Raw genomic sequence first — 17646 nt, forward strand, 5'->3', positions numbered from 1 at the left:
CATTAATTGTGGTTTATCTCATGAATGTCATCCTCTTCTCTGAAAAATGTATCTCTGATTGAAAAACTTTTCAAAAAAGTCTCAAATTACTCTGAATTAAGAGTTTTGGGTGTAAATGTTTTGTTTTTACTAATAAAAAAATAACAAACTCTCTCCCCGTGTTATTCTGTGTCTTTTTAAGGTATACAAATAATAAAAAAGGCTATAGATGTTTTGACGTTATATGTTTCAAGGAATGTATCTTTTTTTTAAGTGTTTTTAAAATTGAGAAAAATAAGAAAATAACTGATTATTCCATTTTATTGGATCTAATTCCAAAGATTGGCGGCTGTGATCAAGATGAGGAGGTTAGTGAAGAAGAATCTCATGATACGAGTGAAGAACAATCTCATAAGGATCAAGGTTGTATCCAATATTTCAAGCGTTGTAATTTTGAACATCCATGTGCTCTTGAAAAATATATCAATGATGAAAATCAGGTAGAAATTACAAACTAGGTCATCTAGAGTATCAAAATCTCACGGCAAATTTATGTCTTATAAGTAATTTTCACCTAAGTATCAAGTCTGCATTGCGTAAATATAATGATATATAGAACTCTCCAACTATGTTGAAGCAAATAAACAACCTGAATGGGTAGAAGCCATGAAAGTAGAATTTGATGTCTTAGAAAAGGTGAATACTTGGACAGTACAAGATATTCTTCCAGGACAAAAAACTATAGGTTGTCAATGGGTATATACGGTTAAAACCAATAGTGATAGAACTCTTGAAAGTTACAAAGTCAGATTAGTTACCAAAGGATATTCCTAAGATTATTAATAGATTACTAGGAAACCTTCGCACCAGTTGCTAGGATAACTATAGATAGAACCTTAGTAGTCCTTGCTTCTGTGAAGAGACGACCTATATATCAAATGTATTTCTTAATAGAAACTTGGTTGAAGTTTATATGAAAACACCGTCGGATATAATTATTCCTAAAGGAAAAGTTTTTTGTTTAAATAAAGACATGTATGGCCTTAAGTAAGCACCAAATGCTTGCTATGACAGGTTTAACCAAGTTATGCTTCTGTTCGATTTTGATCTTGTCTGACTGACATAATTTTGTTTGTTAAGATTTTTAATGCAAGTATTATTATTTTTTTCGCTACGTGGATGATATGATCATCACAGGAAGTGATAAATAGGGAGTTGAACATATTAAAAGGCTTCTCAAAACATATTTGAAATGACTGATTTGGGGTTTTCAAAATATTTTCTTGGTATATAAGTTGCTTATTCTTCTAGAGGTTATCTGTTGACTCAATCTAAATTTGCTTTAGATATTATTGTCAGGTCTGGTATCTCAGATGATAAGAAGGTTGACACTCTCAAAATTGTCAATGCCAAAATGAAGATTGATAATAAGAAATCACTTAAAAATCCAACACCATACAAAAACTTATCATGGCATTGTCATATCTCTTAATTACGAGACCTAACATTGCGCATGCAATTCACACAGCGATTCAGTTTCAGCATGCTCTTACCCATATGGAAGTGGTGTTGTGTATTATTTGATATATCAAAACTTATGTTTTTCGAGGACTTTTCTTGTCTTCTTCTTCATACTTAGATTTGACTATTTATATTGATGTTGACTAGGGGTGATCCAAACAAACGACACTCAACCACTGGTTTTTGTGTGTTTTTAGGTGACTCATTGATTTCATAGCGGTGTGAGAAACCTCAAAAAAATTCTCTCTCTTTAAATAAAGCAGAATACTGAGTCATAGCTACCACCATTATGGAGGTGGTCTGGCTAAGGAGATTGCTAGCTGACATAGGTATTCAAAGTAAAGGAGCATCACGACTGTACTGTGATAACAAAAGTTTCATCTACATTGTCAGCAACCGAATCTTCCACGAATGAACGAAACACATTAAGATGAGTTGTCACTATGTACGAGGGGAATACCTACATGGCACTATTGATCTTCCCTACGTTACTTCAGAATATCAATCGATGGACTTCTTCACCAAACCTCTCGCTGCTCCTAGATTTCACCTTCTCTTGGACAAACTTTCGGTTATCCAACCATAAGTTTAAGGGGCAGTGTTAAAAATGTAAATATATATATAGTAACTAGGTTAGTTTTACTTTGTTTCTTCTTTAGTTAAAAGTCAACAATGTTGACTAAAGTCAAGAGACGTTCAAGAGTACCCAACGGCTCTATTTAGAGGTGTTGGGGTCTATTGGGATATTTCCCAACGTCTCTTTTGGAGACTCCATTTTGTATATAAATAGGGGTGAATCCCCTTCTCATTTGCATTTGCGGGCTTCTTGCATGAGTTGTGATTAATAAAATTATTATTTTATCTCTTGTTTTTGCCCCTTTAGTGGGTGTTTGTGAGTGAACCCATTTGTGGTTCTTTGTGCGTTCATTTGGTATTTTGATGGAACTCTCTTGAGTGTCCATTTTTGGTGATTTAACATCTTCGGAGGAACACATTTCCTTATAGGGGCTAAAAGAGGGCACAATATGTTCAATTCTCATATACATATATATATATAGAGAGAGAGAGAGATGCATGGGTGTGCAATCAATAGGTGCAACCACGAGCACAAAGCTGTTGAGCATCCATCAAGGGAGTGATGAACACTCAGCGAAACACGTGCAAAAAACGCTGTTTCACTGCCGCTAAAGGTCCCAACAGAAAAAAGGACCTTTAGCTGCGGTCAAAAACCACCGCTAAAAAGTCTAAAACACGCAAAATGCACTTTTTAGCATTTTTTGCGCTGGCCGTCCATCAAGCCCTGCGATGGACGGCCAGCGTGATCCCATAGGTAGCTGCACACCTAAGGGTTGCGCAGCTACCACTTTTTTCATCTATATATATACTCTCATTTTTTAGCAGGAACACAATGGCAACATAATGCATTATATTGTTTACATCTATTGATGGGTTTTGTTTACCAAGTGTTCTTTGACCAAGAAGCCAGGTCCTTTTCCTTGGTAGTGCTCTCTCTCTCTCTCTCTCTCTCTCTCTCTCTCTCTCTCTCTCTCTCTCTCTCTCTCAGCACAGATTGATAGTGTCTACTAAACACATTTTTGGTATTGAAAATCAAGGGGGAAGAAAAAGATAATGTTAACAGGAAAAACATACCAGACAAATAGCAAGAGGATGAGCGCAAATGGCAGAAGAGGTGCATGCAAACTGTAATGAGATATTGCGGAAATATAAAGAGTGCATACAAGCACTTACAACAATGAATAAAAGAGACAATATCACAAGTCCACAAAGGGACAATACAAACACAAGCCTTTAAGAAGGCAACAATATAAAAAGCCTCTTATTGAGAAGAGAGAAAGTTCTCAAAAATGAAAATATACAAGGGGTTCACCCCTATTTATACAAAAGGGAGAGGAGCAAAGGGATGGCCAAAAGGCCTCAAAAGGAGAGCCAAAAGGGGGCTCCCATAGAGTCGTTGGGAGCCCCCAACGGTCACATTTGTGACCGTTGGGGGCTCCAACGACTCTAAGGTTGGAGCCCCTTTTAGTCCTCAAAAGAAATAAAAAAGGAATTAAAAAAATAAAATTACATTTTATCAAAAAACAAAAATAGTTGTTTTCTAAAACAACTATGTGAAATTACAAAAATACCCCTATCGGGTATTGATGTAATATACAGTATGTATATATATATATATATATATATATATATTAGATACATTTTAACACCCCCCCCCCCTCAAACTTTACGGGGAAATGACGGAAAGTTTGCCAAGAAGAAACATGAAGCGAGGAGCCGGAAGAGCTTTAGTGAAGAAGTCCGCCAACTGATATTCTGAAGTGACATATGAAAGAGCAATGATTCCTCGTAAGAATTCGTCACGAACATAGTGGCAATCCATTTCGATATGTTTTGTACGCTCATGAAAAGTATGATTGCTTGCAATATAGATGGCACTCTTGTTGTCGCAACATAGTTTTGAGGCTTCGGTAATATCAACTCCCATGTCTTTAAGCAGACTGCGAAGCCATACAAGTTCCATTGTCGTGGTTGCCATAGCCCGGTACTCAGCTTCAGTAGATGATAGTGAAACGTTTTGCTGCTTCTTGCATCACCAGGCAATCAAAGAGTCCCCTAAAAAGATACAAAAACCAATAGTTGAGACTCGATCATTGGGATTACCTCCCCAATCTGCATCAGTATAAGCAAGAAGATTCAAGGAAGAAGAGGAGGATAGAAATAGCCCTTTATTTATGGTATTCTGAATGTAGCGGATGATTCGGAGAACAGCACTCATATACACAGTTGTAGGAGCATGCTTAAATTGGCTAACTGAGTGAACCGCATGAGTGATATCTGGTCTGGTGATGGTTAAATAGGTAAGAGACCCAATGAGTTGTCTGTAAGGTGTGGGATCTTCCAGAAGAACCCCATCCTCCAACCGTAATTTGGCATTAATAACTTCGGGAGTCTCTACTTTCTTGTCATCAGAAATCCCAGACTTAGAACATATATCTGCAGCAAGCTTCATCTGTGACAAAATATATCCTCTAGGAGAATATGCAACTTCAATTCCAAGAAAATATCTGAGTAAACCTAAATCAGACATCTCAAAATTATTTTTTAACATATTTTTAACATCAATAATACTATTTTGATCATTCCCAGTAATAATCATATCATCAACATAAAGCAATAAAATTACGATACTAGAACCTGCATGTTTAACAAAAAGAGCAGTGTCAGTATAACAAGAGTGAAATCCTAACTTTATCATGATATCACTGAAACAATCATACCAAGCCTTAGGAACTTGTTTAAGACCATACAATGCCTTCAAAAGCCGAAGTGTTTGACCTTGCTTAATATTAATTCTGAGTGGCGGATCCATGTAAACTTCTTCACTCAAACTTCCATTTAAAAAGGCATTTTTTACGTCAAGTTGATAAATAGGCCATTTTTTGGTTGATACGACAGCTATTAAGGTCCTGACACTGGTCATTCGAGCTACGAGAGCGAATGTTTCTTTATAATCAATGCCATATTCTTGGGAGTATCCCTTAGCAACTAATCTAGCTTTATATCGTTCTAAGGAGTCATCGCTTTTAGTTTTAACTTTGAAGACCCAGCGACAACCAATAGGTTTTTTGTGTGAGGGTAGATTAACTATTTCCCAAGTATTGGCCTTTTTTAAAGCATTTAGTTCAACTTGCATTGCTTCAACCCAATGTGGTATAGATTTAGCTTGATTATAGTGAGCCGGTTCAAAATAAGAATGTAAGGTTATTAAACATGCCCGATAGTTGGGGGTTAAGGAATCATAGGATACAAACCTATTTGGGGGTATTGATATTCTAGAAGAATCCCTAACTTGTGGTTCCTCAGTGGATTCAGAAATTTGAGAGTATTTTTCGAGGGCACTAATAGGATTTTCTTGATTTCTTCTTGAGTAAACATTTATATTGGTATCACTATCATGAACATTTATATTTGAATCACTATCATTTAAGGGTGTTATGTCAAGAGAGGATATCTCACGTGTATCGTCTATGTTTTCAAGAAAATCTTCTTGTATGTCATCAATAAGATCATATAAGAATATATAATCAATTTCATTTGTTTCTTCTATTTTATCAAAACCGTTTTCTTCTTCTAGAAATGTTACATCTTTTGAAACATATAATTTATCATTCTTAAAATCATAACATCTATACCCTTTTTTATTTTCACCATATCCTAGAAAAACACATTCAATTGCTTTTGGAGATAACTTATCCCTTTTATGTAATAAGACAAAACATTTGCAACAAAAAAATACGAAGACGATTGAAATCGGATGAAAATTTAAAGAGTTTTTCATAGGGAGAAGCATTTTTAACTTAGAAGAGGGCATTTTATTGATTAGATAGGTTGAGGTTAGAACGGCTTCGGCCCAAAACTTCTTTGGAATATTCTTAGAAATAAGTAATGTTCTAGCGGTTTCAATAATGTGCCTATGTTTCCTTTCCGCTAGGCCATTTTGTTGGGGAGTCCTAGGACATGACTTTTGATGGCAAATGCCATTTTGGGTTAAATAGTTTTGGAATTCGTGAGATAAGTATTCGCCACCGGAATCGGATCTTAAAATAGATATGTTACTTTGAAATTGATTTTGAACCTTTTTATGAAAATTTTTAAAGAAAGTAAATACTTCCGATTTATGACTAAGGAAATAAATCCAAACATACCGAGTAAAATCATCAATAAACGTGATATAATATGAATAACCCCCTTTAGACATAACCGGAGAAGGCCCCCAAACATCCGAATGCACCAATTCAAAAGGCCTTGATGAAAGAAAAGTTCTAGTTGGAAATGGAATAGACTTCATTTTTTCAAAAATGCAATCTTTGCAATTAATTTCTTTTTCCTTACAAAATTTGTTTCCAAAAGGAAAGAGATACATTTTGGAATAACTTGGATGACCAAGTCTTTTATACCAAGTTTCCATATTTTTTTCTTGGACATAAGAACAAAAATAATTTGTAGGGAGATCGAGATGGTCCATATAATAGAGGTCTCCCTTTCTATGGCCTTGCCCAATCCGCTTCCCGGACCGGAGATCCTGCACAAAGCAACCATTAGATGAGAAAGATATTTCACATCCATGGTCGGCAATTTGAGAAACCGAAAATAGGTTTAAATTTAGTTTGGGAACAACTCTTACTTTTGGAACACAAAAATTTTGAGAATCTTTAAAAGAGCCAATACTTGAAATTTTTAAAAAGGTTTCATCGGCCGTAGAGACACAAGAGTCCTTTGAATTGGTGCAAACATCAACAAGTGCATTTTCATGAGGGGTCATATGAAAAGAAGCTCCGGAGTCAAGGATCCAAGAATACGTACCGGGTGATGATGTTGAGGCAATAGCCGCACTCGATGTGGAGGAAGAAACTTTTAGTATTTGTTGGAGAGCCATAGATATTTGTCCAAGAGTTTCTTTGATGTCATTGTTCTTGCCTTCATCTTCTTTGGTGGTGGTTTCTTCAAGAGAGGCCACCTTAGGCTTGAAGGTTTCAATAAGCTTAGGACAAGCGGGTTTAATGTGACCCGGCTCATTGCAATAATGACAAACAATCATTTTTCTTCCTCCATTGTAGTTTCCTTGTTTCCCAAAATGAGGAGGCTTATAGGTTCTAACATTGTTACCCGGTTTTGATACGGCAAAGACTTCATCAACATGCTTACTCATGCCAAGCCTTGTCTCCTCTTGAGTAATTTCGGCAATAGCATCCTCAATAGGAGGAAAAATAGATCTATGGGGAAGTGAGGATCTCACTTGCTCAAATTCGGGACGTAGCCCAAAAAGGAATTGAAACAATCGCTCTTGTTCTATTTGTTTTTGCCTTAAATCAATATCTTCCATAGAAACCCATTTTGGCTCCAAAAGAGCCAATTCATCCCATAGTGGGTTTAGGGCACTATAATAGTCTTGAATGCTAGAATCACCTTGCTTGGTGGTTCTAATCTTTTCTTGCAAGAAGTATGCTCTCGCAAGATCCTTTTGGGTATACATACCCTTCATAAAGGACCAAGCCTCATTGGCTCTACGAAATTTAGCTATATTAGCACATACCTTAAGCTCAACATTGTTCATAAACCACGCAAGGATTTTTGCGTGATTGCTTTCCCAATCTTTCACTTCTTTTTGATGATTTTCAATGGCCTTGAGGCGAGCATCTCCTTCAAGAGCCTTTTCTTGACCTTCTTCGTCCTTTGTGAGCATAAGCTTAGGTTCCGGAACGGTACCCATGACAAAACCCCAAAGCTTCTTTCCTTTGAGATTATTTTTCATTGCCGATGCCCACATCATATAATTCTTTTCATTGAGCTTGAAAGATAGGTCAATCTTTGCCTCCATGATGTTGTCAAGAAGTGAAAAGATATCCACTAAATATGAGATACACGAACCACACCTTTCCTTCAAGAATCGAGTGGCTCTGATACCATGTAATGAGATATTGCGAAAATATAAAGAGTGCATACAAGCACTTACAACAATGAATAAAAGAGACAATATCACAAGTCCACGAAGGGACAATACAAACACAAGCCTTTAAGAAGGCAACAATATAAAAAGCCTCTTATTGAGAAGAGAGAAAGCTCTCAAGAACGAAAATATACAAGGGGTTCACCCCTATTTATACAAAAGGGAGAGGAGCAAAGGGATGGCCAAAAGGCCTCAAAAGGAGAGCCAAAAGGAGGCTCCCATAGAGTCGTTGGGAGCCCCCAACGGTCACATTTGTGACCGTTGGGGGCTCCAACGACTCTAAGGTTGGAGCCCCTTTTAGTCCTCAAAAGAAATAAAAAAGGAATTAAAAAAATAAAATTACATTTTATCAAAAAACGAAAATAGTTGTTTTCTAAAACAACTATGTGAAATTACAAAAATACCCCTATCGGGTATCGATGTAATATACAGTATATATCTATATATATATAGAGAGAGAGATATAGATATATATATTAGATACATTTTAACACAAACCAGTATCAATGATATTGCCAATATTTTGAAAATATTGCAATATTATCAGTATTTCAAGGTCAGCCAATATTTTTTTGAGATTTTCAAAATATCAGCAAAATTGAAAATATCACGATATTTTTCCAAAATTTTCAAAAAGCATCTTTGTTTACATATTTTATTTTTTTTGTTTCTTTTATATTTTAAAAGTTTTTCTTATTGTTTCTTTATATTTTTGTAAGTACTACAAAACCTATTATTTCTTGTCTTTTGTATTATTCACTATATTTTTTTGATTTTTTAAAGCTTCCGAGATTTTCCCAAGAAGAATCACTTTTTGAGAATATCTCCGAGAAACACCCTCACCAAGAAATTACCTTAATTATACGGGTGGCTATAATTTAAACCAAAGGGAGAGAGTTCTTCCAATATTAAATTCCCGCAAACCACATTTATCTCCAATATAAGAAGAAGAAAAAAACACGGAGCTGTCACTGAAAAAATTGTGTAGCCACTTATGGAGTGAAAGCAGATCCAGAAACGAATAGCTCGATAAGTTTTGGTGACACATGAGATGTGGCCAAGTTTGTGAATATTTCTACTAGTAGAATCATTCCGATGAAATTCATGAACTTCATCATGTTTTAGATTACGCCTGAAGATACCTTTATGATTAGAGGCTAGCTATAGACAATACTAGTAAATGTGGAATCAATTCAGATTTTCATTAATTAATAACAAATAAACAAACCAAAAGCATGCACAATTTGAGTTAAAAGATTAAACCGTGCATTAATAGACTATAAACATATCTAGCCCTTTCTCAAACTAACAACAGCTTAGTTTGGAACCATCATAACAATAGAAAAAGAAATTGAAATTTTTGAACAAATGACAACCTCCTCCGTCATTCATAATACCAAAGACCAGCCCTAGCTTTGTCACATGCATTTCAAAGGCTTACATGGGTTCACTTTCTATCAGTTAACCATTGTTGGATGAGGCTAGCCATGGTTAACTGCGACAATTTACAAAACGGCTTTGCACCAATGTGCACTCCAATTAAAATGAAATGGTGGATTCCTAGAGAAATAGGATGATTTCTGGCAATCAAAGGTGGATTTCCAGCATAGTGTTGGTGGGGCATTGACCAATGGAGACTGACTACAACCTTCCCTAAGAGATTTAGGAAGATTTCTGAAAGGTGAATGGTTATGGCTCAGAGATTTGTGAAAGATTTAACCTTAGGGTTATATAGGGGATGCAATCCAAGGTCAGCAGCAAGAAGGTGAGGTTTCTCGAGGGAGACTGCTATTTTTGGTAAATTGTCGCCACTGTACCAAGTCAAAACTCTAGGGTTACAACATATCACCTTTTACAATGCATTGAAACTTATTGAGTTGGACAGAATACACAAGAATGATGGAGAACAACCAGTCAAAATCCAGCAGAAACCAGACAAAACCTCTAATCGATGGTTGCCATAAGCTGCTGAAAACAACTAATGCTGTTTGAAAGTATCGGAAGTATCAACTGTAATGAATGGCTACAAACTTAAATCTAATGGTGGTGGTTTCTTCAAGAGAGGCCACCTTAGGCTTGAAGGTTTCAATAAGCTTAGGACAAGCGGGTTTAATGTGACCCGGCTCATTGCAATAATGACAAACAATCATTTTTCTTCCTCCATTGTAGTTTCCTTGTTTCCCAAAATGAGGAGGCTTATAGGTTCTAACATTGTTACCCGGTTTTGATACGGCAAAGACTTCATCAACATGCTTACTCATGCCAAGCCTTGTCTCCTCTTGAGTAATTTCGGCAATAGCATCCTCAATAGGAGGAAAAATAGATCTATGGGGAAGTGAGGATCTCACTTGCTCAAATTCGGGACGTAGCCCAAAAAGGAATTGAAACAATCGCTCTTGTTCTATTTGTTTTTGCCTTAAATCAATATCTTCCATAGAAACCCATTTTGGCTCCAAAAGAGCCAATTCATCCCATAGTGGGTTTAGGGCACTATAATAGTCTTGAATGCTAGAATCACCTTGCTTGGTGGTTCTAATCTTTTCTTGCAAGAAGTATGCTCTCGCAAGATCCTTTTGGGTATACATACCCTTCATAAAGGACCAAGCCTCATTGGCTCTACGAAATTTAGCTATATTAGCACATACCTTAAGCTCAACATTGTTCATAAACCACGCAAGGATTTTTGCGTGATTGCTTTCCCAATCTTTCACTTCTTTTTGATGATTTTCAATGGCCTTGAGGCGAGCATCTCCTTCAAGAGCCTTTTCTTGACCTTCTTCGTCCTTTGTGAGCATAAGCTTAGGTTCCGGAACGGTACCCATGACAAAACCCCAAAGCTTCTTTCCTTTGAGATTATTTTTCATTGCCGATGCCCACATCATATAATTCTTTTCATTGAGCTTGAAAGATAGGTCAATCTTTGCCTCCATGATGTTGTCAAGAAGTGAAAAGATATCCACTAAATATGAGATACACGAACCACACATTTCCTTCAAGAATCGAGTGGCTCTGATACCATGTAATGAGATATTGCGAAAATATAAAGAGTGCATACAAGCACTTACAACAATGAATAAAAGAGACAATATCACAAGTCCACGAAGGGACAATACAAACACAAGCCTTTAAGAAGGCAACAATATAAAAAGCCTCTTATTGAGAAGAGAGAAAGCTCTCAAGAACGAAAATATACAAGGGGTTCACCCCTATTTATACAAAAGGGAGAGGAGCAAAGGGATGGCCAAAAGGCCTCAAAAGGAGAGCCAAAAGGAGGCTCCCATAGAGTCGTTGGGAGCCCCCAACGGTCACATTTGTGACCGTTGGGGGCTCCAACGACTCTAAGGTTGGAGCCCCTTTTAGTCCTCAAAAGAAATAAAAAAGGAATTAAAAAAATAAAATTACATTTTATCAAAAAACGAAAATAGTTGTTTTCTAAAACAACTATGTGAAATTACAAAAATACCCCTATCGGGTATCGATGTAATATACAGTATATATCTATATATATATAGAGAGAGAGATATAGATATATATATTAGATACATTTTAACACAAACCAGTATCAATGATATTGCCAATATTTTGAAAATATTGCAATATTATCAGTATTTCAAGGTCAGCCAATATTTTTTTGAGATTTTCAAAATATCAGCAAAATTGAAAATATCACGATATTTTTCCAAAATTTTCAAAAAGCATCTTTGTTTACATATTTTATTTTTTTTGTTTCTTTTATATTTTAAAAGTTTTTCTTATTGTTTCTTTATATTTTTGTAAGTACTACAAAACCTATTATTTCTTGTCTTTTGTATTATTCACTATATTTTTTTGATTTTTTAAAGCTTCCGAGATTTTCCCAAGAAGAATCACTTTTTGAGAATATCTCCGAGAAACACCCTCACCAAGAAATTACCTTAATTATACGGGTGGCTATAATTTAAACCAAAGGGAGAGAGTTCTTCCAATATTAAATTCCCGCAAACCACATTTATCTCCAATATAAGAAGAAGAAAAAAACACGGAGCTGTCACTGAAAAAATTGTGTAGCCACTTATGGAGTGAAAGCAGATCCAGAAACGAATAGCTCGATAAGTTTTGGTGACACATGAGATGTGGCCAAGTTTGTGAATATTTCTACTAGTAGAATCATTCCGATGAAATTCATGAACTTCATCATGTTTTAGATTACGCCTGAAGATACCTTTATGATTAGAGGCTAGCTATAGACAATACTAGTAAATGTGGAATCAATTCAGATTTTCATTAATTAATAACAAATAAACAAACCAAAAGCATGCACAATTTGAGTTAAAAGATTAAACCGTGCATTAATAGACTATAAACATATCTAGCCCTTTCTCAAACTAACAACAGCTTAGTTTGGAACCATCATAACAATAGAAAAAGAAATTGAAATTTTTGAACAAATGACAACCTCCTCCGTCATTCATAATACCAAAGACCAGCCCTAGCTTTGTCACATGCATTTCAAAGGCTTACATGGGTTCACTTTCTATCAGTTAACCATTGTTGGATGAGGCTAGCCATGGTTAACTGCGACAATTTACAAAACGGCTTTGCACCAATGTGCACTCCAATTAAAATGAAATGGTGGATTCCTAGAGAAATAGGATGATTTCTGGCAATCAAAGGTGGATTTCCAGCATAGTGTTGGTGGGGCATTGACCAATGGAGACTGACTACAACCTTCCCTAAGAGATTTAGGAAGATTTCTGAAAGGTGAATGGTTATGGCTCAGAGATTTGTGAAAGATTTAACCTTAGGGTTATATAGGGGATGCAATCCAAGGTCAGCAGCAAGAAGGTGAGGTTTCTCGAGGGAGACTGCTATTTTTGGTAAATTGTCGCCACTGTACCAAGTCAAAACTCTAGGGTTACAACATATCACCTTTTACAATGCATTGAAACTTATTGAGTTGGACAGAATACACAAGAATGATGGAGAACAACCAGTCAAAATCCAGCAGAAACCAGACAAAACCTCTAATCGATGGTTGCCATAAGCTGCTGAAAACAACTAATGCTGTTTGAAAGTATCGGAAGTATCAACTGTAATGAATGGCTACAAACTTAAATCTACCGATAGTTTACATTCTTCACTACTCCTGCATCCATCTGAAACGGAATAGTGCAGCTGAAATCATTGCAAGTTCTTGCTACTCATATGAAGTGTGCAGTGACTATAGGTCCAAATGCACTGAATATGTGTTTTAATTACAGAAATTTAGGGACAATGAAGAAGGGCTCTGCATAAGAGATCTTGAGGGGTTTATGATTTATCTGATGAAGCATAGGGTATACAGATATGTCGCTTTCTAGGAGCTTTTGGTGGCAGCCAGCAGTTGACACAGAAATCTTTATAATAACCACACAAAATGTTAAAGAGGAATCAGTGTTAGGTTTTAGTCATTTGACAAAAGGTAGGGAGGATTTATTTACCATTATTTAAAAATTACCGATATATAACCACTTGCAACAAAGAAACACAATGAGAAAATATCCAATTTCCACAAGAACATGCTCAATTTTCCTATCAAGTGTTTGGTAGACCTGTGAGAATGGAAACGAGCTGCCAAGAAACTGCACCACTCAGTTTCCAGACAGGGCACATTGTAAATAACCAAAAAAAAATGAATGAACATGATAACTCGATTGGCAAAAGATGCACTGTCTTAGCCAAGGCATCTCGAACTCAAATTCTAGCAGGGACCATACCCCAGCTTGCCTGTTAAAGAAGCTAACAACAAAGCAAACTCCTAATAATGAAAGAGCAGAAATTTCTACCTATTGTACTGCAATCATGGCACAACCAAATCTTGGAAAAGAGTTGAGACAATTGAACTTGTAAGGAAGCACATACCTTTAAAGATAGTAAAGATGAAGATGCAGATGAAGACTTCAACCCAGTAAACCCAATATCATAAGCGATGCTACCATCAGGTTTGAACAGGCCAAAATTCCTCTCAGAGGTTGGACCAGGCTTTAAATCCTCATTAAATAGAGCAAATATGTATGCCTTTACAACCCGCCTTGGCCTGAATGGGGTACCTTTCCTTTTGGCAAGCCGCTTCCTCAGATTGAAGTTATAAGTTCTTGCATTCGCAACAGTAGCACCAGGTTCATCAGAATCCCCCTTTGAAGCCCAACCAGTCTCTGAAACCTGGACTTCCATGCCCCCATAACCAGCAGCTTCTAAAGCAGCATAAGCGGCATCAATCTGGGCATCAAACATGTTATCATAGTGCAGCTTTGTCTTTCCGTCATAAACCCCATCATTTGGTTTGAATAATGCATAATCAATGTCGATATTTGTAGGGTCAGATTTGTAGGCAAGAAAAGGATAAGCATTGATGAAGAAAGGAGCCCCTGTCTTTGAAAAAAAGGCCAAGAGGGGCTTCATGTATTGAATAACATCTTCTTTGAAGGTGCAGGAAGAAGGAGGAAAGGATGAGGAGAAAACCGACTCAGAGTGTGGTGTGGAAACCTGGATAGTATCAGTTAGCTGAAGTCTATCAAGCGCATGATACACGTTCTTGATGGCAGGAAGCAGAACCTCTGCGAGTTCCTGATCATTTCCACCCAACACTTCATTTCCTACTGTGATTCCAACAATATGTGTATCAGGCAGGAATGGCTGCACGTTCTGTTTTATCCAGTTCATGGCACTGTCTTCGTTTACACTCATCTCTTTCAAATACTCATTCCCCAGCGCCACAACAATTTGAAGCCCGGATTTGCTGAATGCCTTAAGAACATCGTGATTAGCATCATAGATCTTCACGCTCTTTATCTTTGCTGCCTTCAGAAGGGTTACTACACTCTCAGGAGCAGGCAAGTTATCAGCTATCCTACCATAGTTTATTCCATAGGTTCCAGCAAATGCATTCACCTTCACATTACCTGTAGGACACAATGAGAGAAGCTGTTAATATCAACTTGCAAGCATATTATGCATTCGTCCAATAACCAGTGATGCCGTTATGTTTTTCTTTTTGTTGATTATCAAAGAGGAATCGCGCAAAATAGGGAAAAAATGGAAAAGATAGGCCATGCCATCTTGAAACATGAACACACTTTTGTTTAGACAACCGAGAGATGGACAATAACAAGCATCTGCAGCAATGGTAGTCGACCTTCGAATCCATCCATGTCTATGAATACAAGTTCACACGAAAAGGCACCAGAAGGCATAAACAAAATGGGAAAGGAATGAAAAATACGCCCTTTTCTAATACAACCGTACTTCCGAACCAAATGGGTACTCGATGAAACAGAACAAAACAGCTACGTCGATTGATATAAGAGATCAAAATGGTCGAGGCAGCAGCAGCAGCAGCTATACTAATAATAAGTCAACACGAATTTACACTCCACTTCCAAAATCCACCCCATTCAGTTCCAATGAAAAGTTAAAAGCAAGAGTTGAATAAAATACAGCCTAATTTTGCATTCAATGGATCATCGTCCAGACATGCAAAACGAGGAGGAGGAGGAGAAGATCGAAAAGACAAATTTAAAATCCTCTTCCGAACTTGAAACAAAAAAATAGATAAGTAAATAGCACAGTTATCTAATCAGAAGAAAGGACCACAACCACAACCACCACAACAACAACAAGAACAACAATAACAACAAAAGAAGAGTTCGATTCTACATCAAATCAATCAAAGCCAAACACACCTAAAGAGAAATCAATAAGGGGGAGGAGGAGAAGGAAGGAAAAGAGAAGGAACTCCATCTCGTCGGGCGGAAGAAGTTGAAGATGCACCAAGATGCTGGATGGTGGACACAGGGTACGGAAACCTTAAAGTGGGAGGATTCCAATCGTACTCCAATCGATGCTGGTAAGCAGCGGTCGTACCCAACACACCATGCTTCTTCCTCAACCATGCCATAGACAGATTCCACCCCAGCGTTTCCCTCCCTCCTGATATTCAACCTCCAACACCCCAAAGCAAACCTCGACAAGCAAGCTACTGCCCAGAATCTTTTACTTCATTCCCGGCAACACCTTTTCCGGGAAACGCTTTTTCCTCCAGTGGTCGGACTGGACATCCCTTCCCGGAAAGACCAACCTCACACTGCTGCTTCTCAGCACTTGCCTTTTTATATATTGTTCATTGTTACTGTTTGTGTTTAATTTTTATTCTCCGTTCACTCCTTTGAAAAGGAAGAGCTAGGTTTTTGCTGTAAAGCGACTGGGGACGAGTTGTCGACATAAATATCCACACTGAGGGGAGGAGTGATGTGCCCTTCTTTCTTTTTTCTTGGGGTTTAACTACAAGCTACATAACATCACGCAGGTAAGGATGCACCCGAGCCGGGTTCGAAACGAGTTTGGCTAACCATGGCTCACAATCGGCTTGGTTCGAGCTGAAAACCTTTACTCTAAAATATTTTAAAGTTTTTTGAAAATTATGTAAACTGCTTTTTGAAAGAGGGAAAAATTCAATGACTTATTTATTAGGGTAAGACCCTTTTTGTATTAATATTATGAATAAAATATATAAATATATAAATCTTTTTTTTTTTTACTCACAACTACCTGTTCAAACTCAGGCTCGTGTACCGAATTTGAACCCTTGTTCAAACTCAACTCATTTATTTTTTTCAAATAAGTTCAAGCCGAGCTTAAAACTCTGTCTGTTTAGTTATACACGGCCGGACGGCCGGTCCCAAGCCCGGATAAAGGAAGAGGGTTGCGGTAAGCCTGTGACATTCAGCATAAAAACTTAATCATACCCTATGAATATGAACCAATATGAGAAACCTCATCGAAGACATGGCATTGGATAGAAATGATTGAAAGAGAAGGATTCACGTGGAAGACCCATAATGATTTTCTTTTTTGGTTCATATCGCCGACCCCAATTATTTTAGGATGAAGGCGTAGTTGTTGTAAGTTCAAGCCAAGCTTAAATGAGTCAAACCTGAGTTAGCTAAGTTAGTTGTGCATCCCTACATGCAGATGGAAAGGAAGGCCACACGACTAAGAAAAGCCATTTCCCTCACTCGCTCTTTTCTTGATGTCTGGCCTTGTCAACTGCCCACAAGTATTTCTCTTTCCTGCATGTAGGCCTCACCACGACTAACTCTTCGTTTCCTGAATTTGAAAAAGGAAATTTTTTATTTAGGGAAAAAGCTTTACTCTTAATTTCAAAATTAAGCTTCACTTTTTTGTATTTTCTCATATGGCTTTTGTTTTCTTGAAAACTACCAAACAAGAGTTTATATTTATTATTGACTTTTAACTCTATGTCATATGTCAAACTACAATAATAACCTTCATCGTTAGGAGATGTTGTTTTGCCTTTTTTTTTCTTTTGAAAAAATTACAAAAACACACCCAAAAATTGACATAATTACACTACACGCCTAACATTTAACAAATTGTGAATGCAATCTTGGGTTATAAAAATGTTTCTCAAAACACCTGCCTCCCTTAACTGAAGTGGGTTTACCATGGTTAGTCATACTAAAATTATAAACTTACCCTTCTTTCTATGTCTACCCAAAACCACATGCTCACACGCCGTTTCTTCCGCACCTACCTCAGCAACAAACCCTTGCCGGACGGAGCTTGGCTAGTAAGTTAGGGTT

The 17646-nt window shown here is 37.0% G+C and overlaps 1 protein-coding gene across 2 annotated transcripts in view; it reads right to left on the minus strand.

Annotated features, from left to right (window-relative positions):
- LOC149829518 (Glycosyl hydrolase superfamily protein) overlaps positions 1-16129 on the minus strand; it is a 39073-nt gene extending 22944 nt beyond the window's left edge. The window contains exons 1-2 of one of the 2 annotated variants that reach the window (XM_090016002.1): positions 15727-16129; positions 13907-14946 (exon numbers count right to left, since the gene is read on the minus strand). In XM_090016002.1, the coding sequence (XP_089872128.1) occupies positions 13907-14946; positions 15727-15784 (1098 nt within the window). In that variant the 5' untranslated portion in view covers positions 15785-16129. The remainder of the gene's footprint in view (positions 1-13906; positions 14947-15726) is intronic. The other variant, XM_090016003.1, reaches the window with a different exon arrangement.
- Positions 16130-17646: the final 1517 nt, after the last annotated feature.

Source organism: Nuphar pumila, chromosome 8 (assembly GCF_984573655.1).
Source record: "Nuphar pumila chromosome 8, dmNupPumi1.hap1.1, whole genome shotgun sequence".
Lineage (NCBI taxonomy): Eukaryota > Viridiplantae > Streptophyta > Magnoliopsida > Nymphaeales > Nymphaeaceae > Nuphar > Nuphar pumila.